Source organism: Chenopodium album, chromosome 3 (genome assembly GCF_948465745.1).
Source record: "Chenopodium album chromosome 3, dcCheAlbu1.1, whole genome shotgun sequence".
Taxonomy (NCBI): domain Eukaryota; kingdom Viridiplantae; phylum Streptophyta; class Magnoliopsida; order Caryophyllales; family Amaranthaceae; genus Chenopodium; species Chenopodium album.
Genome location: NC_137836.1, coordinates 46,174,691 through 46,199,453, shown reverse-complemented (window position 1 = coordinate 46,199,453; position 24,763 = coordinate 46,174,691). Strand labels below are relative to the sequence as shown.

The 24,763-nt window shown below is 36.8% G+C and overlaps 1 protein-coding gene across 3 annotated transcripts; it reads right to left on the bottom strand.

Annotated features, from left to right (window-relative positions):
- Positions 1-10,928: 10,928 nt before the first annotated feature.
- Positions 10,929-16,074, bottom strand: LOC145613744 (26S proteasome non-ATPase regulatory subunit 4 homolog). 3 transcript variants are annotated; one of them, XM_081668818.1, is made up of 4 exons: positions 15,949-16,074; positions 15,722-15,835; positions 15,466-15,571; positions 10,929-11,134 (listed from the first exon to the last, which is right to left on the bottom strand). In XM_081668818.1, the coding sequence occupies exons 1-4, from the start codon at positions 15,958-15,960 to the stop codon at positions 11,085-11,087; spliced, it is 282 nt and encodes a 93-aa protein (XP_081524944.1). In that variant the 5' UTR covers positions 15,961-16,074; the 3' UTR covers positions 10,929-11,084. The 3 variants fall into 3 exon arrangements, with proteins under 3 accessions (XP_081524944.1, XP_081524941.1, XP_081524939.1); XM_081668815.1 differs by lacking the exon at positions 10,929-11,134 and adding an exon at positions 11,236-11,568; XM_081668813.1 differs by lacking the exon at positions 10,929-11,134 and adding an exon at positions 11,236-11,558.
- Positions 16,075-24,763: the final 8,689 nt, after the last annotated feature.

Here is a 24,763-nt window from a genome sequence, read left to right as displayed (position 1 = left end):
TGTTTTAGTACTACGTACTCCGTTTATTTTTTTGCGAACATGGTATCATGCGGCTAGGCGAACCTTAGATACTATAGAACCTTAATTTTTGGTCATTTTTCATAATGTAGTATAGCTAGACAACGTTGTCCTGGTTCCCGGTCTCGAGACACTGGACGGGAGCACGAGCCCGTAGACGAGGGCAAGGAGCCATCCACCTCTCTTGGTCCCTTCCTTGAATGGGATGAGCAGACCATGATTTTCGCTCTCGAGCACCACATTGCTGAGCGGGTGCGTTGCGAGATTACTAGCGGGAGGACGCGTAGTCACGGCTCCAGCAATGATTTCATCGGTAAATTGTACGACAAGTATTTCCGCAACGATGAGAAGTTGCGACGACTTTGGGAATCTTGTGGGCTGACTATCCTATTTCGGGCCACTCAAGCCATGTACTCGTTTAACGCGAGCCACCACGTGGTTTGTGCTTGGGTGGAGTTCTTCTAGGACACCACCAACACCTTTCACTTTCCTTAGGGCGAGATGATTGTCACCCCTGCCGACTTCAGTCTCATCTCGGGACTAGAGTTCCGCTCGACTGCGCTGCAATTCGACATTACTATTTCAGTCCTTTCTCCGATAGTCGAGGAGTTGTTGGGTCCGATTACTGTTCGGGCCCGTGTCGAGGTGGAGCCAACACGACTCACCGCTCGGTGCATTCGTAGGTCGACTCTGGCGATGGCTTTTGAGGATAATGCGACCACCAGTGAGCAGCGGGTGCGCATCTTTATTTTAATCTTGCTATCAGGGACTTTTTCCCCTGACAAGGGTAGTCGTGTACTTCTTTACTACCTTCATGATCTCCGCGACCTTTAGATGGTCAAGACCTATGACTTGGCTAGCTTGGCCTATGCCTATTACCTGCGAAGCTTGCGAGGTTAATGTCGTCCTAGAGCTTTCTTAGGAAATATTGCACTCTCCAACTTTTGGAGAATCGTAGAGGTATATTTTATCTTCTTTTAAAAGTTAGCCCTAGATTCTTATTAGCATTTTCTGATTTTCATTTGTCTTTGTCAATAGATTTGGTTCTACGAGCTCTTTCCGTCGCTAGCGCGGGAGAGACCATCTCCTCGCGAGCTTCCTGCTGGTGCCTGATGGGGAGGTCGTATTAGTGATCAGGCGAATATTGCCCATGTTCGAGAGTGATCTTCTCGGTATGTTCTTTTAAACAGTTATCGTCTATGTATTACCTTTTGATAAATTTTTATCTTACTCACGTGTTTTATAGGAGCCTAAGGTAGAGTATCGGACATGGGTCGGTCTTGCTATTTCTGCGCTGGCTGCGTAATACACCACTAAGCGTCACTAATTTTAGGGGACCTACGAGGCGGCGGTGTACCTTGGTGAGAGAGTGGCTATTCAGCACTCTTCAGATATTTTTGTCGTCCCTACTCCTCCGCCTCGACACATGTTCCGTGACACGATGCTGATAAACTTGGCGGAGAGATCTCCTTCTAGTACCCCTTGGCGATCTCATGCTATCCCAGGGCGGTGCAACGAGGAGGACTTGTTGCCATTGTTAGCTCCGACCACTGTTTTGTCTAAGGAGGCGATGGTATGATTTTTGTCTCTTAATTCTTTGGTAGATAGCCCCCAAATGGTCCTTAATTACTTTGATTTTCTTTTTGCCAGGTTGAGCCTGCTGCGTTCGTTCCTCCTCGGATTTTCATCAGCTATCAGGGGACGTACGACCTTATTGGGGAGATGATTCCTCCAACTCCTGAGGATCGGCGCTTCGTCGAGCGATCTATTCCTCGTCACCAGACTCGGGTGAGTTACTTGCTTGCTATTTGTTTATACTTCTCCTATATTTTTACTGACTTTGTTTTCTGACAGTTCTTGCGGGAAGTGGTGACGGGGATGGCGAGGTACATAGACGCCTTTCGGAGGCAGCCGGTGAGGATGAGAAAGGTAGCTTTCTTTCGTCGTGACGACGTTGCTTAGGAGGTATCCTTTTTCCTCTTTATTTTTACATTGTTTATCTTTTGTTTTCGTTACATCTGACTTGATTTTATTTTACAGGGATAGCCTATCCTTTCACGTACTTGGACAACACCCGAGGATAGGAGGGAGCCGTCTAGGTCTGGCTCGAGGCGTCGCCGGACTCTTTCTTGTGGTCGAGGTGGCCGATCAGACGCTGCTCGGACTGAGGCACAGGAGAACTCAAGTTCTTCCTCTGAGGGTGCAAAGACTGGGCTGATGGGCCAAGGAGGCGCGACATCGGCTCCTCCAGTAGGTTGTGGGACATACAAGTTTGGTTTGTCGTTGCAGCAGCCCCCGTAGCCTCAGCCTTTGTTGATTCAGCACCAGGGTGAGCCTAGGTGGACTTGCCCTGAGTTGAGGTTTCTTACTCCTGGCGAGTCCGGAGCTGGTGAGGAGCATAGTCTTCGGTCGACGATGTTCTTCGACATGATGAACATCCCTCATCATCTGCGCCCTCAAGCACCGTAGTTGTCCCTGTGTTTTAGTTTATTTTGACTTTTGTAGGACTTTGCCGACTGTATTATGACTCTTTAGACATATTTGTATATACAAACTATTATCTATTATGACTGCTTTATCTTTGCATTTTATTTTTCATTTTAATGTGCATGTGTGTGTGAAAAAACATTTGTGATTAATTTTGAAAAAATTTCCTTAATTTTTATTATTAATGGAGGGTATCCAACTTACTCCCCGAAAAAGAAAAAACAATGAAAAATAAATCGGCCTTAAAACAAGCCTAAATTTAATTAAGCTTGAATAAATCCAAAAAATGAAGGAAAATGTATTAAAATAATGTGTATGGGGTTATTGAACAAAGGAAAAAATTGTAGTCAATGTACGAATGCGAATCATAGTCAGAAAAAACGCGGTTTGCATAGTGCGCTGAGCTGGCGTTGCAGTGTCACCTGTCGTCTGGCGCTGCTTCTGTCGCTAGGCGATAGACTTTGTCGCTAGGCAACAGGTTTGTCGTCTGGCGCTGCAGTGCGTTGCCTTCGAATCCTTTCAGGAGTCGAACTGCATCAATTTTGTACATAAATAGCCCCCTAATCTGCCGATTTTCTGTATAATTCAAAAAGATTAAATATAATCTTAGCTTGTCAACAAATAATCATGTCTTTAGTCACTAAGAGTATTAGCGATTTTACTCATGAATGGTGTCGGTCTTTAACTGCTAAAGAAAGAAAAGAACTCGACTTTTTTCACATGGGAGGTACTTATAGTATTAAGGGGGTAGATTTTGACATAGATTTTATTCATACCGCCATAGAATATTGGGATACAGTCATACAGATACACATTGCTTTAGACTGGGTTGTGATGAAATTAGCCCTTTATCGGAAGAATTTGGTTCCAACCTAGGCTTCCCTTCATTAAATCTTGCGGTAATTCCTAGAGTGAATGAGTATTGTTATAAAGATTTTGAGTGCTTCTTTAATTTAAAAGACAGAGATCTAACAAATATTATAGATGGTAGCGTAATTAATTTAAAACAATTTGCACGCCACTATTTTGATAAACCGTATTCTCAATCTTTTCGTGTTTATAGAAGAAGAGCTTTTCTCTTTTGCATGCTTAACCAATATCTTCTCACTAGTGGTAGAAATAATGAGGGTCAAACAATCATATTATCTGTCTTGGAGCAATTGAATCTGGAAGGAATCCAATGCCATTAATTGTTGGAGAGACTATGCTTAATCTAGATGAATTAAAGAAAAATCCAAAAGAACCTTTTCGGGGCTCTCTTATTTTATTACAGGTAGAAAAATAATATTTTTAATTACAGAAATAAAAAACATATTTTTGTATAGTAATACTAATTAGGAAAATTTGAATTTTGGTACCTCGAATATGGGGCTAATTGAATTTTAGTACCCGTTAATTTTTTTTTTTTTATTTTGGTACCCGTTAAAGTGTAACTTTATAGGTTTTTGTACCTCTGTCAATGTTCCGTTATGTTTTCCGTTAGTGGGGTCCATTATCTAATTATTTAATAATTTAAATTATTGAAAAAAAAAGAAAAAAATTTTTAAATTGAAAAAAACAAAAAAATAAATTAAAAAAGAAAAAATAAAAAAGAAAAAACTTTTTTGAATTAAAAAAAAATTAAACATAAAAAAAAAAAGAAACAGCCTGCCGCCGGCGACCACTAAGCACCGACCAAGCACGAAGCCCAAAAACCCAACACCCACCACCCACGAACCCAGAAACCCCACCACTCACGAACCCCGAAACAGTAAAACCTACCACACCCCACCACCCACGAACCCCTAAAACCCACAAACCCACCACCCACGAACCCCGAAACCCACCACCCACAACCCACGAACCTAGAAACCCACCACCCACGAACCCAAAAACCCATAAAAGAACCACCCACAAACCCAAAAACCCACGAACCCACAACCCACGAACCCCGAAACCCACAAATGAACGCCACAGCCGCCACGACCACCAGCCAAAGTCGTATGATTTGAGGAGGGAGATAAGAAATTGAATCTTAAAACCCTACCAATTGATTTGAGGGAAAAGGGGAAGGGGTGATGTCGGGGGCAGCTAAGAGTGAGAAAGAGGAGGGAAATCGGCGGGGGGAAAGGGAGGGGGTGAAGTCGCTGGCACCGGAGAACGGGGAGGGGGACGGGGAGGGGGAAAGGTGGCTGACGCCTGATGGGGAGGGGTGAGGGGTGGCATTGGCTGAGTTTTTTTTTTGTTTAAATAAATTATTAATTAATTAGAAAATGGGCCCACTAACGGAAACACATAAAAGAATGAAGACGGAGGTACTGAAAGCTACAGTTTTGTGTTTTTGGAGGTAACAATTTAAAAATAAATTTTAAATGGGTGCGAAAATTCAATAAGCCCCATATTTGAGGTACCAAAATCCAAATTTTCCTTCTAATTATTTGTATTGAATATTTTTTTGCATATGTGGCTAATGGAGAGACTAGAATTAGTTAGTCCTCCTGACAATATTGAAAAATACACTCCAAATTGCTTTGTAAGGCGAAAGAAACGTTTCTCTAAAATCGGTTGCCATAAGTGGAGTAAAATATTTGCCTGTTGTAGCTTTGCTATCAAGTGGGTCATCCCATGGTGGAAAATTGAGAAGATGGTTAGTGTCAACAAGAAACTCTTCTGCCTTCTTCCAAGCTTAACCAAGATGACATTTTATTATCCCTGCAGGGTAAAAAGGAAGTACGGTCTACTTCAAACAATTTCTTTTTGGGATCTATGTCGTCCCTATGAATTCCCTGTTTCACAAGAAGTAGAGAAATTTGACACATATTGGAGTGATAGGCCTTTATGGGAAGTTATTACCCAAAAGGTTCCTCCTTCCTTGCCCAATAATGTGAAGAATTGGCTTCTTAATAAGCCTACAAAGGACATGAAGAAAAATCAGAGTAGAACCAATGTAAAGAACCATCTAGGTGAAAAATTAAATCCTGTTAAGGAATGCTTGGAGGAAAAGGTTGAATTCAAAACACCTAAGATGCCTAAGAAGAAAGATACTACTAAGGGCAAAGAGAGAAGAAAAGCTGACACTTCAGAAAAGAAAGATTGGGTATAAAAGAAACATGCAGTCCTAGCGATGGGAGAAACCATTTAATCTAACTTTAAATGTAAGGCCTCTAAAGGATGCCTACTGACTAAAGTCATGGATGATGAAGAAGACACAAACAAAAATTGGAATAGAGGAAAGAAAGAGAAGAAAGATTGAAGCATTGCTTAACTTCCCATTTATTAGACTAGTTTAAAATTTAAGTCAATTTATTTTCTTAAGCTTTTATTTAAATTCCATCAATAATGTAATTTTTACTTTATTTTTTTAATGCAATTTCAGCTTTTTTAATTAAATTAACTTTTTTATTTATTTTATTAAAGCAGTGAAAACAACTTAAAAAAATTTCCGGAAAATTTCTCGATTACGGAAGTCGAAAATTTTCCGAAATACACCAAAATTTTCCCAGATATTTGCAGAAATTTGGCGCCGCTATTTTATGTCTGTCGCCAGACGTTGTTTTCTGTCACCGGGCGACAGAAGTGTTGCCTTGCGCTGCAGTCTGTCGTATGGCGACAGACTTCTTTCTATTGCGATGACGTTGCGTCGAATTTTTATAGATGGTGAGGAGCGAGGTTTGCGAAAATTAAAGTGGCCCTACCCTGTAAGGAGTTTCCTACGTATCCTTTCCTAAGGAATCAAGCCAAACGTTGATCTCTTGAGTGTCTTACTCAAGTAATTATGGGTAGTACTTTTTAAGTTTGTCAAGGTTCGTCATGTTTGAGAACTCATTGCCATCCATATCAGTTAGTTTTGTTGCACCTCCTGACAAAATGGTTTTGACGATAAATGGTTCGGACCAATTAGGCGTAAATTTGCCTCTTGGATCCAAAACATTTTTTCTTAATGCTTTTAACACCAAGTTCGTTACTTTGATGTTTCTTGTCTAGACCTTCTTGTTAATGTGTCTAGACATACGGGTTTGATAGCATTGAGTATGATGCAAGGCTTCTAATCGCTTTTCATCGAGTAGAATTAGCTCCTCATATCTTGCCCTAGTCCATTCGCCTTCATCGAGTTTACTTTCCAATGCAATACATAGAGACGGTATCTCTAGCTCTACAAGTTGTATGACATCCATTCCATAAACCAAGGAGAATGACGTAAATCCTATTGATGTGCGCATTGACGTGCGATAACCCCAAAGTGCGAAATGGAGTTTGTCACGCCAATCCTTGTAATTTTCTGTCATTTTCTCGATAATAGTCTTTAAGTTTTAGTTAGCCACCTCAACTGCTCTATTTGCTTGAGATCTATAAGGAGAAGAGTGATGGTGTTGAATACAATATTTTTGTAGCAATTCTCCGCATTCTGCTTGAAAGTGAGTTCCATTGTCACTTATCATCTCATGTGACACTCCATATCGACAAATAATGTTCCTTTCGATAAAGAGTGCTACATGTTTTGTAGTGAGTTTAGCGTATGACTGCGCTTCAACCCACTTCGTGATGTAATCAATTGCTACTAAAATGTATTCGTGACCTCCTATTCCAGGAGGAGTAATTTTACCAATAATATCAATTCCCTATGTTGAAAATGGCCCAGGTGAAGTTTAGGTGTAGAGTAGAGATGGAGGAACATGTTGTAAGTTAGCGTATATTTGGCATTTAGGGCATCTTTTTACATATTGATGACCGTCCCTATTCATGGTAGTCCAATAATATCCTTCTCACATTATCTTTTGGACTAGCTTTTTGCCATTAACGTGAGTTCAACAGACACCCTCGTGGACTATCCTCATAGCTTTTTGGGCTTCCTTTTTCCATATACGTAAGAGAGCTTGACCCTTAGGTACCCTTTTGTGTAACTCGTTGTCTATGAGCACATATTGGGAAGGCAAGAATCTTAATGCTCGTTTTGCTCTTTGTCACCATGAGTAGGATATTCTCCTTTCGTGACATAATTGAGTATATTTGTATACTGTGGTTCTTCTTCTTCTTCTTCTTCTTGAGGCTAGTCTTGCCAAGGCATCAGCAAATTGGTTTTCCTCTCTAGGTAGATAGGTGTATTCTACCTTTTCCAGCTGGTTTTTGAGAGTCTCCAGATAAGTTTGGTAAGGGGCTAGACTTTCACTCCTTACTTTCCATCTTTTAGATATTTGATTGATAATCAAGGAAGAGTCTCCGAATATTCGCAATTTTTTACTCCCAATGCCAAAGCTGTTCCGAGGTCTACCACGCATGTTTCGTATTCAACAGCGTTGTTGGTAACGTCGAAATCTAACTTTGTGGAGATTGGAACATGCTCTTCATTAGGTGATACTAATAGTACTCCAACGCCACATCCCTTTTGGTTTGAGGCTCCGTCGAAGTATAAAGTCCATGTATCATCTTCTGTGACCATCAAGTCTTCATCTGGAAATTCAATGTCATGTATTGGTGTCGAATCTTCTATTGGGAAATCCGCTAAGATGTTGAGACCACATACCCTTTAATAGCCTTTTGAGGCATGAATCTTACATCAAATTGGGCTAGGTTGACTATCCATCCTTATATGTGCCCATTAAGTGTAGATTTTTCGAACAAATATTTAAGTGGATCCATTCAAGAAACTACAAAGGTTGTATGCACGAGCATGTAATGTCTTAATTTGCTCGTGGCCCACACCAATGCGAGGCACAATTTCTCAAGCGGTGTGTAGCATACTTCATACTCGAGCATTTTCTTGCTTTGGTAGTAGATTGAATTTTCCTTTCCTTGTACTTGTGCAAGCATAGCCCCCATTTTCTCTTTAGTGACTATTAAGTACAGCCTAAGAGGAATTCTTGGAAGGGTTGGTGCTAATACGGGAGGACTTGCGAGATAGGCTTTGATCTTTTCAAATGATTTTTGATACTTGTCGTCCCATATTACTGGCACATTCTTTTTTAGTTTCTTGAATATTGGTTCACATATTGTTGTTAGCTTTGATATGAACCTGCTTATGTATTGCAACCGGCCAATAAATCCTCGAAGTTGTTTCTCGGTTTCGGGCGGTGGCATTGACACAATCGCCTTGATCTTGGTTGGGTCTGTCTCTATTCCTCTAGAGTTTATGACATATCCCAAGAGTTTGCCTAAGGTGACTCCAAAAGCACACTTAGATGGATTCAACCTCATGTTGTATTTTCTTAGCCATTCGAAGAGCTTTCTTAAGGCTACTTGATGTCCTAGGCGATCTTTTAATTTTATGATCATATTGTCCACATATACTTCAACCTCTTTGTGCATCATATCATGGAGTAGGGCAGTTGCTGCTCGTCGGTATGTGGCACCCGCGTTTTTCAACCCGAATGGCATTACCGTGTAATAGTAAGTACCCCAAGGTGTTATAAATGTCATTTTCTCCACGTCTTCTTCCGCCATGAGAATCTTGTTATATCCTGCGTATCCATCCATAAATGAGAGAATCACGTGATTCGTTGTATTATCTACTAAGATATCGATGTGTGGTAAAGGGAATTCGTCCTTTGGATTTGCCTTATTTAAATCTCGATAGTCGACACACATTCTTACTCTTCCATCCTTCATTGAAGCTGGGACCACATTTGCTACCCATTCGGGGTATTTGGATACCATGATAAAACCTACAGTTATTTTCTTTTGAACTTCTTCTTTTATTTTAAGAGCTACGTCGGGTTTCATTCGACGCAGCTTTTGTTTTACAGGTTTTATTCCTGGAATTAGTGGTTCAGACACATTTCAAAAAGTCTATATTGTGGGAATATTAATTGAAAGGGACTTGATAAATGAAACCATGAATCATATAGATGGACTTGATTTTTAAAGAGGATTTCACCTAATAGGAAACGGACTAAGCTCAAAGACGCAATCTCAAGAAGTTGTCAACAATTCAAGATGTAGCACCCTAGGTCTTGTTTTGTTTCTTACCTTTGTTTTTTATGATAGACTAAGAGATTCATGCTGTCAAATCTACTTATTTTTTACTCTCATTAATCAATGAATAAAAAATATATTTTCAAGTACGTCTATCTTGTCCTTTTTTCAATCTCTTTATTGTTATTGACTTGAATTAAATAAAACGTATACATACAAACAGGGAATATCAAAAGGCATACATACTCAACAATTTAAGAATCTTGATAAGCTTTGGCTTAATAGATTTATCGAACGAAAAGAGGCCCATCTTTGGCCCACAAAGAAAAGATATGATGGTTTCACCAACATAAGAGGCAACTTGAAACTCCACAAATATAGTCCTAAGTTCTTAACCTTAGAGAAAATCCATCTTTTTGGCAGCCCTTTTAAGCCTCGTCAATAGAGCCTTAGTTATTCAACCTACATTATTCCATACCTTGGGATAGGAATGGTGCAAAGATACAAATAGGAAGTTGAGGGAACGAAACATAAGAGGGGACACAAAGTTAGTATAAACCCAAAAGGAAAGATCAAAAGCAATAGAAAAAAAAAATCGTTCCAAACCCAAAACAAAACTTGTCAAAAAAGGCACTTAATGTAGGAAGTTGCCACACAAAGTAGAAAGGCTTAAATTTGAGAAGAACCAAAAGTAAGGAATACTGGCAGTATACTTGAGCTTGTCCATTATTCATAACCCCAAGCCTAGCAACCTTGGAAAGGCCCTCCTTGAGGTAGACCATAACCATATACCAAAATCATCATTCCATGAAAATATGGCCAATCTTAGGCCATTGCACATATGGACCTACTATTTAGTAGTCATGCCCATATATAAAATGCATGAAGTGTTGAGTTATGATTTCAAGATTATACACTACTACAAAAAGCGTGTTTTTTGGACGCTTTTTAGGTCTTTTTTCGACGCTAAAAAGCGTCGAAAAAAATTTTCTCGACGCTGCTAAAAAGCGTCGACAATCCGTGAGTCAAGATTTTTGAGGGACACAAAAAAGCGTTTAGAATTTCGACGCTTTTTTGTGTCTAAACTAATATACAAAGTGTCGGAAAAACTAATTTCGCGCATTTTCCCAACTTTGTGTAGTTTTTTAGCGACGCTTTTACATGTCCACATACTCAAATTTAGTGACGCTTTTTGTTGTCTTGCGTTTATTCGTGTCAGCCTATGGTATGGCGGGAAACTTTTGAAATGTGAAAAAATGCAAAATATGTAGACATTAAAAAGCGTCTAGAAATGTTTTCTAAGTTTTTTTTTAAAAAAAAATTCCTTTTATTAAATTATTACCATTATACATACATTATAGTTATTTAAATTTGTCATAAATTAAATTAATAACATTAAAATTAAAGTAAACAAATATTCTATATAACTAGATCAGATTAAAAAAGAAATCAATAATAATTAATCAACAATAATAAGAGTACATAGTTAATTAAATTACCAAATTTATAAACGAAAACATCAACACAATTAATTAAAAAAAAAGCGCATATTATAGTAGCTTGTCCCTAAATAAATACATCAGTAATATAATTAAGACTAAAAATTTTCACCAAAAAAAAAATAATTAAGACTAAAAACCAAAATAGATAGACGATGGCGTTATAGACGATGTAGTCGCTTGTTATTATGCTCAAGTGTTCCGGCCTATTCTCTTGTTGCACCTACATTGCCTTTTCCAATCTTCAAAAAAAAAAAAAACAAAGTATAAATTAGTACATTACACAATATAGGCTTATACACACACACACATACATAAACACACATACACATACACACGCAAGCTTATAATTCCATCTTTAATTTCCATTACTAGCAACCACCACATACGAAGATAACTCAGCAATCGAACGAGGAGCACAACCAAATACGAGGGTACCACCAACGGGCTGTCCATGATTATCCACTACAATGCCTGCATTATCAACTAGTAGAAGCACCTTCTTATCTTTTGACAACAATTTGAGACAAGGAATAGCAGCCGTGTCAGGCAGAACAACATGAATTGTAAATATACCAGAATTACCAGATGTGTTTTTGTATCTAGTTGATCTGCAATCAAATACCAGAATTACCAAATACCAGGGTACCAGCAACAGCAATTGATCTGCATGGATCTGCAATACCAGAATTACCTGTGAAAATATCAAATCAACATGCCCTGTAATACAGGACATCAAACTATAAGCATTATCAGTCCCTAAAATCAATTAATCATCAAGCCAAGCCATACTCTTCACACCATCAATACACGACATTTCCTTCAAAACCACGAACAACCCACGTTTTGCATCGACCTCTCGATCATGCTTACTACTGCCTGAATTCAGCTCAATGAACACCACTTTCTTCCCCATTGCCACCACAAAAAGGTAGGCACCATCATTATCCACTCCCCTAGAACTGAATTCCTTAAACCTCACCCCATTCGATCTAACCCCGCCACCTAAGTTTTTCATAAGCCTCCCACCTACACTACTACCACTACTACTAACTCCCTGTTCATTAATCCAATTAGAATTTCCAGTTTCAATACTAAAAACCCTTCTAGCAACAACATTAACACCCTTTAGAATCCCAACTTTTTGACAGGCTGTAACAATTGCAGATCAAATAGATATAAATACCCATCAGATAAAACCAAAATTCTACCAATTTGATTAACAACATGAATTGAATTAATACCAGAATGACTAATACTAACACATCAGATATAATTTGTGTGCATTTAGATGCATTTGAAGCACAATAATCCTATCAGATTATTAACAACTTAAAATAGCAATTTCATTCACCAATTGTAAATAAGCTTTAAGCATACAAAAACTCAAAAGTGAACTTGATTGCATGAAATACCAAACACATATTGAAATCAGATTAGTCTGCTAAGCAAGAACTTAAGTATAAATGTATCAGATCTGAAATTCAGCTCTGAAATTCAGTTCTAAATTCAGTTCTGAAATTGAGCTCTGAAATTCAGTTCTGAAATTCAGCTCTTAATTCAGCTCTGAATTCAGTTCTGAAATTCAGCTCTGAATTCAGTTCTGAAATTCAGCTCTGAATTCAGTTCTGAAATTCAGCTCTGAATTCAATTCTAAATTCAGCAGTGAAATTCAGCTCTTAATTCAGTTCTGAAATTCAGCTCTGAATTCAGTTATGAAATTCAGCTCTGAATTCAGTTCTAAATTCAGCAGTGAAATTCAGCTCTGAATTCAGTTCTGAAATTCAGCTCTGAATTCTGTTATGAAATTCAGAGCTGGATCCAATTCTGGATTTCAGCTTAGTATTCAGTTTAAGGGTAATGTAGATAATTAGCCTAGGGAAGCATGGGTTCCTCTGCTTACCTCAGTCCAAAGCTCAGAAACTAAAGGCACTACACTCGGCTTAAGCTATGGCAACAAGATGGAGCCAATATTAATTTAATTATAAACCCCCTAAAAAATTCATAAGCAATAAGCCTTTTGGTCTAAGATAGTATAAATATTAGGTGAATATGCAGAGCTAAGATAAAAAAGAGAGGATGGTCCAAGCTAAGATAATATAAATAATAGGTAAAGTGCCCCTCCATACAAACACTGCAGGAATAAATAAGGGAATAACTATATGAGATGAAACAATTCCATATATACTCGATTACAGCAACACAAATAAGCAAGCACAAGGTATATGTATGGGAGTGAGATTGATATGGTTACCAGTCAGTACTTCTAAAAAGATACTCATGAAAAATTAACAATATAAAAAGGCATACGACTCCAGCCAAAATTTACCACAATGACCCAGACCATTCTATCAAATTCATCCCAAAAATTCTACTCGAAATAGTAGTAATTCACCACTGGCATGCATAAAACTTCATTATGTCTCACTTAGTATATCACAAACAGTCATCCCTAACTATAGAAAATCTTCCAGATTAACAATTATGGAAACCACTAGAAGGAGATGTTTAAGAAAATGATTTAGTCAAAGTTTCAAACTTTCAATAGCATCTTTTGTAACTGAGAAATATAGATCAATGGGGATTGGGAAGCACTTGACTGCAAAGCTTCTAAAGTGTGGTCTGTTTAGTAGCCATAGAATGGTAGAAAGGAGAGACACAAACAAACAGAGGAAATAAGAAAGCAAAACAATGGTCAAGCATTAAGCTTGGCTTGATGAAAGCAAAATGATGGTCAAGCATTAGGCATACAGGAGTTTTTAGAAGGGAAATAGAGGAAGACGATAAAAGAGGTATATAAAACAGTTAACATAATGAAGTACTAGGACAAACTACAGTCCTAGGACCACTTTTCCTACAGCTAAGTCACTCTTTCCCGCGAATGAAAGATCAATTTTGCTACCACATTCTATTATTTGTTAAATACTACTTCAATAAAATTATTTGTGGATATAAATTCTAGTCCACAAGTTTTATCAAGAGGCACCATATATCACTTTAAATCATGTTTAAATGACCTAATAAGTCATTCAAGTACACTAGCACATTTATAGAGATGCAATGTAGCAAGCAATCAAGCAATATGGATAGTCTAAATATCTAACAAATGTCTAAGTATCTAACAAAATTAATCATTCCTTTCACAATAAAATTCCCAACCAGGTTTAGCAGAGTATGGTTTTCTAAATGAGTGCTTCCAATCACTCAGCTGATTTTCAAGAAACCAAAAAATAAGAGCATAACATTTACTAAGTGTTTTATATTTCTGATTTGGTCGATTTCACAAAATACAAATTTTTCCAGCACATTTACAGAATCGAACAATACATTCTTGAATCAATAAATTTCTTAAAATATCTTACTATGAAGCAACATAAGGACCTCGATTTTAGATTTTCAAGCAGAATAACAAGGAAACAAAGACATGTGAGAAAACAAACATGTGTAAAAGAGAGCAGCATACCTCATTGATGAAAAATTTCTTTAGAGAGGATAATCAGTACTATTTCAGACTCAGCAAACTCATCTGTTCAATCCTGGGGTTTTCTTACTCTCTATTTAAGACTAAATTTCTTTTTCATCAGAGGGGCCACTTCTGCTACAGTGTCATTTTGACTTCTTATTTTACTGAGCTCGTAATCCCGAGCTACAGATTAAACCTTAAGGTAATGGTAATAAAGCTCAAGTGTGCCTAGCCATCGTCAACTACACAACAAAACCAAGCAATTTATCACCTTGCTAAAATAGGAATGCTTACACATCTTTTATGAGAATTTTTAGATATTTAGCTTGGTATCTTAACTAATTTCGGTGAAAATTGAAACTAACTTCTAACTATTGTATGTGTATTTTAACCAAAGTAATACGATCAAAGTTGGTTTAGAATTCAGAAAATATTAATAATAACTTAATGCAAGCATATAAAGCTTTGAAAGCTCATCGTTCTTTTTTCTTCTGCAACATCAAATGATTGATTAGTCCAAGTTAATATTTAATAAAGAAAATTGTGATAAAAGCTGGAATGGTGAAATGTATGCAACTTCTTAGTTTTCTCAGTTATCTAAAACCAATTACTCACCACTTTAATACTCCATTTGTTCTATTATACACGGTATATCTCTAAATGTAAACAATCATGTAAAATTGTATTGTATTTTTTATTCTACCCAATAAGTAAAATCCTATGAATTTGAAACCCAATTAACGCATCTTCTGAATTCATAGCGTGCCACCCAGCCCAGAAAATGAATAGGGTATATTTGAGTAGTAAAACAAACCGAATGAAATTCTGCAACAACTGAGATTCTTAGTTAGACCAAAACCTGAAATAATTGAAGCGTAAGTAAGCTAAAACGCTCACTAAATCCCCTACACCCAACACGCCATACAGTCAAACCCTAGAATTAAATACGATGGCTTTCTACGACACAATAACTAAAAACTCAATGTAATTTCACAACAAATCAATATAACTTCTTTGTTTTCTAATCATGCATTCACAGCAACAGATTCAATAACATGCATAATCAAGATTTATGTTAATCAATCCATGATATATCAAACGAAAACTAACCGTGCATACAAGCCAATATCTTTCCAAGATCACTGGTGGGAGTAACCAAAACACGAACACCTTTTCCATCCATAGTCAGAATTCCAACAGTGTTCTCCGGATTAAACTACACGAAATCAATCAATAACATCAAAACCCATCAAGTAATATCCACAATTAACTACCAAATTCATAAAAAAAAAATACCATTGATAACAAATTCAACCCCCAAATTGTAAATTAAGGTTCAAAAGAAGTGAAGAGAGAGACAGAAAACCTGAGTTTTAGCGCCGCAAATGACATTAACAGCATAAGAAAGAGCTTGAAATCTGGTGGGCGAGTAATCACCATTACGCATCCACTCCGAATTGACGATGCAGATTATAGTCGCCTGAGAATTCCAATAAAAAAGAGGGAATAATAGAATGTCAGTAAAATTGAAAACCCTAATTTTGAAATTGTTTTAGGAAGCAATTTAATATGAGATTGAGTAGAAGGAAAAACCTCGAGCACCATGATTGAGAAGAGGAGAGAAAATCCAGAAATTAAGAGATCGAAGAAGAGGATTTCGAGGATTTCAGTGACGAAGGAGTTTGTGTTAAGGTGTTGAGATGTAAGAGTTAGAGAGAGAGAGAGTAATTTGGGTATATTCGTGGGTATAAGCCGGTGTTTGATATTTCTTTTCTTTTTTTTTTTTTTTCCTTGGGTTGCCTTGAGTCACGTGTAAATCATACAAATTTGTCGACGCTTTTTCTTTTCAATAGCTGATTCAACACATAAAAGCGTCGAAAATAAGCAGGAATTTATTTTGTCGTGGACACCCTATAGACAACGTCGAACCAATAGCGTCCAAAAACCAAGGGATTTGTAGTAGTGATATAAATAAAAAATTCAGATGATTTGGATGATTTGATAGCCATTGGCTTGATTACATCATGTTACTAAAGCAATCGAATCAAATTAAATTCGATGTTTTCCATATCTTTTGCCAAAGAAAAATGAGATGATTATAACTTTAAAAAAAACAATCATCTTATTTTCTTTTAATAATAGGGCTATTCATTACTAAGGTTATTCAGGTTCTATATTCATTGCCTAGAAGGAAAAAGAGTTAACACAATAAATTTATTTGGTATATCGACAGCCTTGACGTCAACTTTAGATATCTTTTACAACTCTTGAGCATTGGTCTTCTCACTTATCATGAGCAACTAATATGTCCACCTGTGTGGGATATCTCCATCTTCTCTAAGCGAGGAACATTGATTGAACATGATTGCTACATGAAAAATATGATCGTTATCGCTATCACACGTATACCTCACTACCAAGTCATCACGATGATTCAAATATTAAGTCAATAATCCTTGCTTATCGAAAACATGTCTAATTTTCTTTCTTTGTTATTCTATGGGAAAGTTGGATTCCCCTTACTTTTGATACAAATCCGTCTTTTTTGTTCATTTCTTTTTTAGGGGGTAAGTCGGTATGATCCCTCCCATTTGGCAACTAAAATACTCAAAAATAGTATAATTTTTTTCGCTTTTTGCCTTAAATCGGGGTCTTTAAAAAGCCAGGACATCCCCACTTTTCTCTATTTACAGATTTGAACACGCTATTTATGCTGCTAAATCAATGTCATGCAAAGCTTATTAAGAACCATCTTAATAACTTTAAATGACAAAGGGAAGAATACCACTTCCTATTAATTGACCAAGATAATTAATTATGTTACTTGATCAAACAATTTGTGATAAACATATGCAATATTCCACAAAAAAAAAAACAAGTCTTGGGGCTTTAAATAAACATCCCCTAGCATATGTCTACACTTGGGGGCTTCAAATTAAAAATATAGGTCTCACCCTAACTTTCATTTTAAAATGAGACCATATTTAAGAAATTTATTCGAATGATTTTATAAATTATTCTAACACTTCATCAAACCTAGGTTTGATAAACATTCGTTTTAAAACTACGGTGCTTATTTAATTGAAAGAAATTCACTTTCAATTAGCAAAATATGACAATGATGACAAAAAGTAAAACTTAACCAAAATCAGATAAACAAATTTTGCTCACATTTTCATATCTTTGTTGAAAAAAGTTGCAAATGACAACTTACCTTTATCAATCTTGGACAAAAAAAGTCACACTCAATTACGAGCTAGACTTTTCTTTCCATTTTGGGTTCAATTTTGAAAAAAATATTATGTATTTTGCCAACTACAAAAAGTTTCTTTTCAAAACAAACTTTTATTTAAATTATTGGACCCTTTCCAAATTTTGAATTCTAGTTCGAAATAACCTTTCTCTAACAAAAAATAGTATTCAAAATTTCCTTTCTGAATTCTTGTTTCATTTCCTCAAATGAATAGATTTTCAGATTCTCAATAACCGTTTGGATAATACGTGTATTTACATTTATAATTTCAAAAGGATTGAACTAAGATTCGACTTCTTGGCTCGAACTTGTTCTCATTGGCGTAGGGATGGTAAACAAACCACCTGCAAGACCAAAATCAATGATTGATAAGAACAAAGAAAATATTTGATGTTCTTAATCAACTTTGAGAATAAAATCACCGTATAATCTTTACAACCGTTTAGACATTAGGTAAGATTACTAAACCTTAAACACAATTGTTTTTGTTTATAAACAAGCAAAGAAATAACTTGCTTTCTTAAACATGACTTTAACTAAAATGCTAAAGCCATGTCATTGTCCTAAATATCTCAAAACAAAAATAGGAAATATACATAGGTCCAACTCAGTATCATATGAATGGCCTAAACATTAGAAAGTCATTAGAACTACCTTAAATTGGGGGCTCCAAGACTTGAGAAATAGCAAGAATGCACATAACTCGACACATGGGGGCTCCACTATCCACAAAAAATAATAATAATAAATGAGATATTCATTCCATTCGAGCTACTTTCGGGAATTGCCTAAGCTACAAATGGTTTACGTAGATCTCGAGCCTTACAATTTTCAAATGCTTCACAATGATTTAATGATCATTTTGTTCCTTTGAAAACTAAGTTTGCAACGTAACTTGGCCGTTAAAATTGGTTACATATTCGATCCATTTTTAAGTTCAACTTCAAATAACTAATCTTAGTGCATAATTGTTGCTTCGATACTTCAATTTACTCTAAAGGTTAGAAAGTATGACAAGTATAGAGGAAAGAAACAAAATCATGATACATACTTGATCATATAAAAGTTTAGTACTCAATCATTCATCATGAAAATTGTATCAAGACACTTTATTAACATAAGACAAATAATTTCATGAGTTAGAATGTAAACAAAAGACTCCTAAATTAGAAATTAAGGAGTCTTCAATCTTAATTATTCTCCATTGTTGCACACATTTGAATTTTGCAAGGAGGATAACATCTACTTTCTCAAGCATTAAAAACAGTGACAAAATTTGAAATCAAAAGAAAGAATTCAAAAGTAGCAAGAATAGACAAAAAATTTGAACAATCATTTCATTTTTTCTACTTAGTTGTTCTAATGAATGACCTATATTACTAGACTTATCAAATTTCTTTGTTAAAACTATGAATGGTCAAAAAACGGTTTAAACACACTAGTTTAATTGTTTCCAAGATCCTAGTTGTTATTATAATAAGACAAAACACGGGATTTATAGACCCATTTTAAGCAACATGAAAGTGTCTAATTATTGACAACAAGCAAATCATCAAAGTCCCCCAACACTGGGGGGCTACAACATTCGAAAATGTAAAATGGGGGCTTACAAACCCGAGATATAACCAAGCTACACCAGTTCGATGATCTCTTCAAGAATTTCCTAAACTAACTACTTTTGTGCAAATCTTGAAATCACAGTTTTATAAGTGAATAATAATAACCATCGATTATTTTTATCATTGATAAAGCCAATTTTGCAACTTACGCATGAAAAAATATATATATGAGTCGCAAGAACAAATTTATGTGATTATAAAAGTTCAAAATTCCATTTATAATTTTAATGCACAGTTGTTGCTCTAAACACTTCAATTTACATTAAAATTAATAAGTATAATCTATGTGAGCAATAAAAGAGAGAAATAAAGCTCAAGCACAAAGTCAAAATTAGAATGAACAAAAAAAAAACACATATATGCTTGACATGCTCATATAGGATCAGTACTTTATCACTTTACATGAAATTTGTTGCAATATATTCCTTAAACATATCACAACAACAAACAAACAAATTAATGACAACAAATTGAATCGAAAACCCCAATTTTTGTTAGGATTCTTCATTCAATTTCTCTACTTTATTGACCAAGATCAAAGTCTGGTAGAATAAAACGACAACCAAAATGGAAAGAGATCAAAATTAGAGAAGGAGGAAAAGAAGATAGTGAGCTGCAGATCGCCCTTCTCCAAATCTTTTTACTAATTTATATGTTGTGCGCAACTCATCAAGTTGCGCATGGCATCCCAGCATAACTTAGATTCTTGTGCGCGCCTGGCTAGCGCGACTTACTATTTTGCGCGCGGCCACTGGTCACTTCAAAGACCAGTACTTCGATTTCGATCCGTTTTGAATTTTTACCAACGGTTTTTTACGTTGTTAGACGTAATAACACTCGAACTATCGAAATCTTTTAAAATTTCTTTGCATCCAGTAGTTTCTTTTCTTCTTTGATAGTTTTTTGCATTATTTTACATGCACACCGTGCTTTGTGCCTTTCCTAAGCATACGTTTTGAATGTTCTGTGGTAGTGCTTTACGTAAAAGCACCCATAGACAGGTTTTTCATTTTACTGTACTAACGTTACAATTGTCCGGCTTTTCTTCTTTTTTCACGTCCGAAGAAAAAAGGAAGGTGTTATCATGCAGCGTAAAAATGCAAAAGGCGTATCGTATGGCGCAAAATTGTACGCGTAGGTGTTGCGTAAAATTTCACTTCAGCCCAAGCGTTGCGAGATCTACCTCTCGAAACTAAAAGGTAGAGGATTACTTTAGGCGTTACCTCACGAGTCGACAGGCGCGCCGAACCATCAGGAACATACACTTCATGATTGGAAGCAAATACGGTACTTAGTGAGCTTGCTAGCTTACCAGACAGTTAGGGTGTCCGTCCACCCCCTGTATAAAGAAGCGACGAGACGATGTCGCACCTATATAGTCACGTGCCCCCAGTCCTGAGACACGTGTACTCATCTTGTGCAAAAAACTACTGAGAGAGTTGTTGACTTTCTTCCCTCTCACTTGATTTGGATATATGCCTCCAGTCCTAAGACATGTATTTCTATCTTGTGGATATTCGGCTCGAATACAGGACCGTTTCGGTTCAAATACCAAAAACACCTTTTTCATCTTTTTACTTTGTTAAAGTTAGGCTTAAGTTTCAATAACATATCGAGGGACTTTAGACCAACGATGACACGATTGAGAGGAAATGATCTCCTTTTATTCTTTTTAAAACTGATCTCTTCTCATGACTTAACATTACCCCAAACACCTTTACTTCTAAAAGCATTCTACTATTGTAAAGGATCAATCTAGATTCTTTAGCGCATTAAGACTAGGAAAAAACTTTTTCTAGCCCTCATAGCTACTTGTTTTGAACACTTAGCGAACCAAGGATTGTTTCCACATCATTACCATTTCTGAAAGATTCTCTATTCTTTGAGAACTTTGAGGAATGAGTCTCGGATTTATTTCCTTGACTACTTTGATCATTGTCTATTCTAGACCCGATCAAAGTGGGGGCTAACCGTAGACACCTACTTTTGGCCTCTTATCCCAAAAAGAAGTGTCATGATGTTACAAAAATCCGTTCTTCATGTTAGATCAAAGTTGAAGTATTTATGGACTACGAAATCCATTATGAAGTAAGTTGAAACCAATATTTGAGACCAATTTATCTTAGAGCCTTGTCCGATTAGTAATTAGGGCTAAAACATGTTCTTACATGTTTAAACTTGATTAATAACGGACCGAAATGCGTCAAATGCAATGATTGGATCCAATGAAACCTACATTGTTTAAAAACCGTGCCAAAAAGATGAATAAAAAATCACATTCCCATGAAAGGCCTATAAAAATAGATATCCCTTTCAAAGAGCTTTCCAACGGTATATTATAAGCCCATTTCCGAGCAAAAACGAAGAAGTTATGATCAAAACACTAAACCTGACCCTAAAACCGACACCCTTGTACTCTAACGGCCATAACTTTTGATCCTTAACATATTTTACCTAATTTGAACGACATTGGAAATTAGGCATTCAGACCTTTCCAATGGTATCTCACACGCCTTAATCCGACTCCGCAATCAAAAGTTATGAAAGTTTTAAAAACACGCTTTCGTATAAGGCAAACCGCAAACCAGCGCAACTCAATCAGTTGCGTGCGCCTGGCGCGCGCGCGGCACCCAGCGCGAATCAGAGTGTTGGCGCGCCACCTGACAACGCGACTCTAAAACTCTAAACCTAGATCTCTACGCCTATAAATAGGGGTCTTTGTTCAGAATTACGAGGACCGGAAAAATCAGAATTAAAACCTTATTATTCTATAAACCCTAATCTCTCTACTTCTCTTACTTTCATACTACTTTTCCCTCTTTCTTCCCAACTACTCTTCAACCCTAATCCATCCATTGAAGCTCTTGAAGGGACTTAAAATAAAGAATGTCCATAAACACTTTAAACGGAGATTTAACATAAAAAAAGAACGGTTTGTTTCCTGAGGACTTAGATAAATCACTTTTCCTTTATTGTTTAAATAATTTTAATTCAATAAATAGCGTTGTTTGATCACTTTAAACAAACTTTTAATTAATTTTTTCACATAGTATTCTTTTGTTAATCAATAGTAGAATTTGATAATTAATTGTTGTTTTATCACTTAAGACAAGGCGAATATTGTTTATTTTGTTCTTTTCACGAATATTGATTAAACAAAGTATCACGACTTTTGCAATATAATTCCAACGTGATTAATGCTTGTAAATAAAATCAACTAACTTAGTCTTTAGTTATCACGTTGCATATATTGTTTAGTAATGAAATTGTGAAAAAAGAAGAGCTAGTAGAGGCCATACTACCGCTACAATAGCAATTCCTCCCTTTAAGGAACGTTATTTTAGTACCCTCGCTCCCTAACTTATTTCTGGTTTATGTAGACCAATTTGGGCATGGGTAAACTTACAATTTGTGCTAATTATTCCATGAGATCCACATGGAAGAAAGGCATGAACGAGGTTTATGAGTTTTCCTAAAACTCATTAGCGACTCCTACTTGTTTCCTACAAAAAAGCGTGATGAGAGTATCATTTCTAATTCAAGGTCTCCTTAGTCAGGAATTCAAATCCTAATACATCCTGATAAGTGTAATGTCCTAGGCTTTTAAATGGCCATGGGCATTTAAGGAAGGACCCCCTTGATGAGTGTCATTTATGGCACTCATAGGGTAGTCTTTTAGGGTTATTTCTTTCCCTTTTTCATGCTTTCTTCTCTTATTTTTTGTCCTTTTTCCTTTAGTTTCTCTTTCTCCTCTTTTCAATATGGTTCTCGTGTTTTCCTTTTTTTTTTGGCTCTTTTTCCCTTTTATTTCCTTTCTTTGTTTGCTTATGTAGGTACTTAGAGAATCAACTTTGCAAAGGAATCAAGTTGGGACCTTAATGACCAAGCAAGGAAGAAGCATTTGGCTAGAGAGGGCTTAGAGAGGCCTTGGAGAGGCCTCGGAGAGGTCTCCAAGGTATTGCCAACAGGCCGCGGGCGCGGGTCAGTGAAGCCGCGGGCGCGGGCTCAAGAAGCACAAATGGCAAGATTTTGGCAGGAACTTCCCGCGGTTGCCCGCGGGCTCTCCGTGGGCGCCGGAAACTTGGAGAGGGCGCTCCGTCTCAGAGAGACCGGGCCCCCTTATTGAGCTTTGGGAGCAGGGGATTAGCCGCGGGCGCGACATCATTGGCCGCGGGCGCGGGTTTATACTGCCGCGGGCGCGGGTTTATACTGCCGCGGGCGCGGGTGTTGCCCAAATAGCCCGCGGAGGGTTCCGTACCCATTTCTCCGCGGCCACGGGTTCATCGGGAGAGGGCGCGGGATTTGCCGGTTTCTTCTTTGCTTATAAAAAATTTTTGATAATATTTCATTAGCTTAGTTTTAGAGAGAGAATTTAGAGAGAAGTTAGAGAGAAGTTCTTGGTTTTGGATTTGTAATTCAACATTTGATCAATCAAGTTTGGATTTCTTCATTTTCAATCATCAATATTAGTGAGAATCTCTTCCTTCTTTCATCTCTTACTTACTTGCTATTTGATTTATGCTTGTTTCTTGTTTTTCTTTGGATTTGAATTTGATATTGTTGAATATTTTGATTTCTCTTAGATTTTTATATAGAATGTTGATCAATGCAATTTCTAGTTATTTGTTCTTCAATTTCACCATGATTAGTGAGTAGATTAGTTGCTAGGGAAAGGGGGAAGCATGTTTGATTATTGAAATTGCTAGGTTATGCTCTTTGATTTATTGATTTGTTGCAATTAAATTGGTTGACATAGTTTTGCATGTGATTGATTAGACTAGGAGTGATCAACCTATAAGATTAATCTAGATTGCATTGCAACTCTTAATGACATGAACAATTAATTTGAAAGTTGCTCTAATTGATTGGGTTTGCTTGTGATTCTTCTTGATTTGCCTTTCATAGTGACTCCTAGATTGGCCTATAGGAGAGAGCATTTGAACTCTCTTGATTGCTACTATTGTTTGTCCATTGCAATACTTGAATTAATTGATTGAGCTCTAAACTAGCATTATCATTGAACTTGCATGTGGAACCCATATCCCTAGTGTTTAGACCTTTGATTTAATTGATTAGACTTGTTTTAGTTTACCATAGTGCCAACCATAATCTCAACTCCATCTTCGAGGTAGCTTGACTTAGACTTTAGTTTTCATCATTGCATTCCCTAGGGATCGACCCTTAACTTGCCCTATATTCTTATAAGGTTGGTTAGGTGTTTACAAATTTAGTTTGACTTGGGGGAAGGGTAGATAACGACCTAGTTTTCCCCTTGTCAAAATGGCGCCGTTGCCGCGGAATGCTATTGGTGCTTAGCTTTTGTTGTTGAGTCTACTTCATTTTAATTGAAAAATACAAAAAGATTTTGTTTCTTTAGGATATACTTGTAGTCGTTCTACTAATATTTTCTTTGAGTATTGCATGCATAGAGCTCGTGATCGATCCATTGTGCCTTTTGACCCAGAAATCGAAAGGACTCTTTCAAGGAGAAGAATAGCTAATCGATCCTTGGGGTATAGTTCTTCAAGTGAAGAAG

Bases quoted from the DNA above. Each gene is read 5' to 3' on its own strand.
- LOC145613744 (XM_081668813.1), bottom strand. The intron at 15,572-15,721 runs GTTTTCTGTCTC...GATTTCGTGTAG, and splicing joins TTTGCGGCGCTAAAACTCAG to TTTAATCCGGAGAACACTGT. The intron at 11,559-15,465 runs GTTAGTTTTCGT...AGATCCATGCAG, and splicing joins GATATTGGCTTGTATGCACG to ATCAATTGCTGTTGCTGGTA.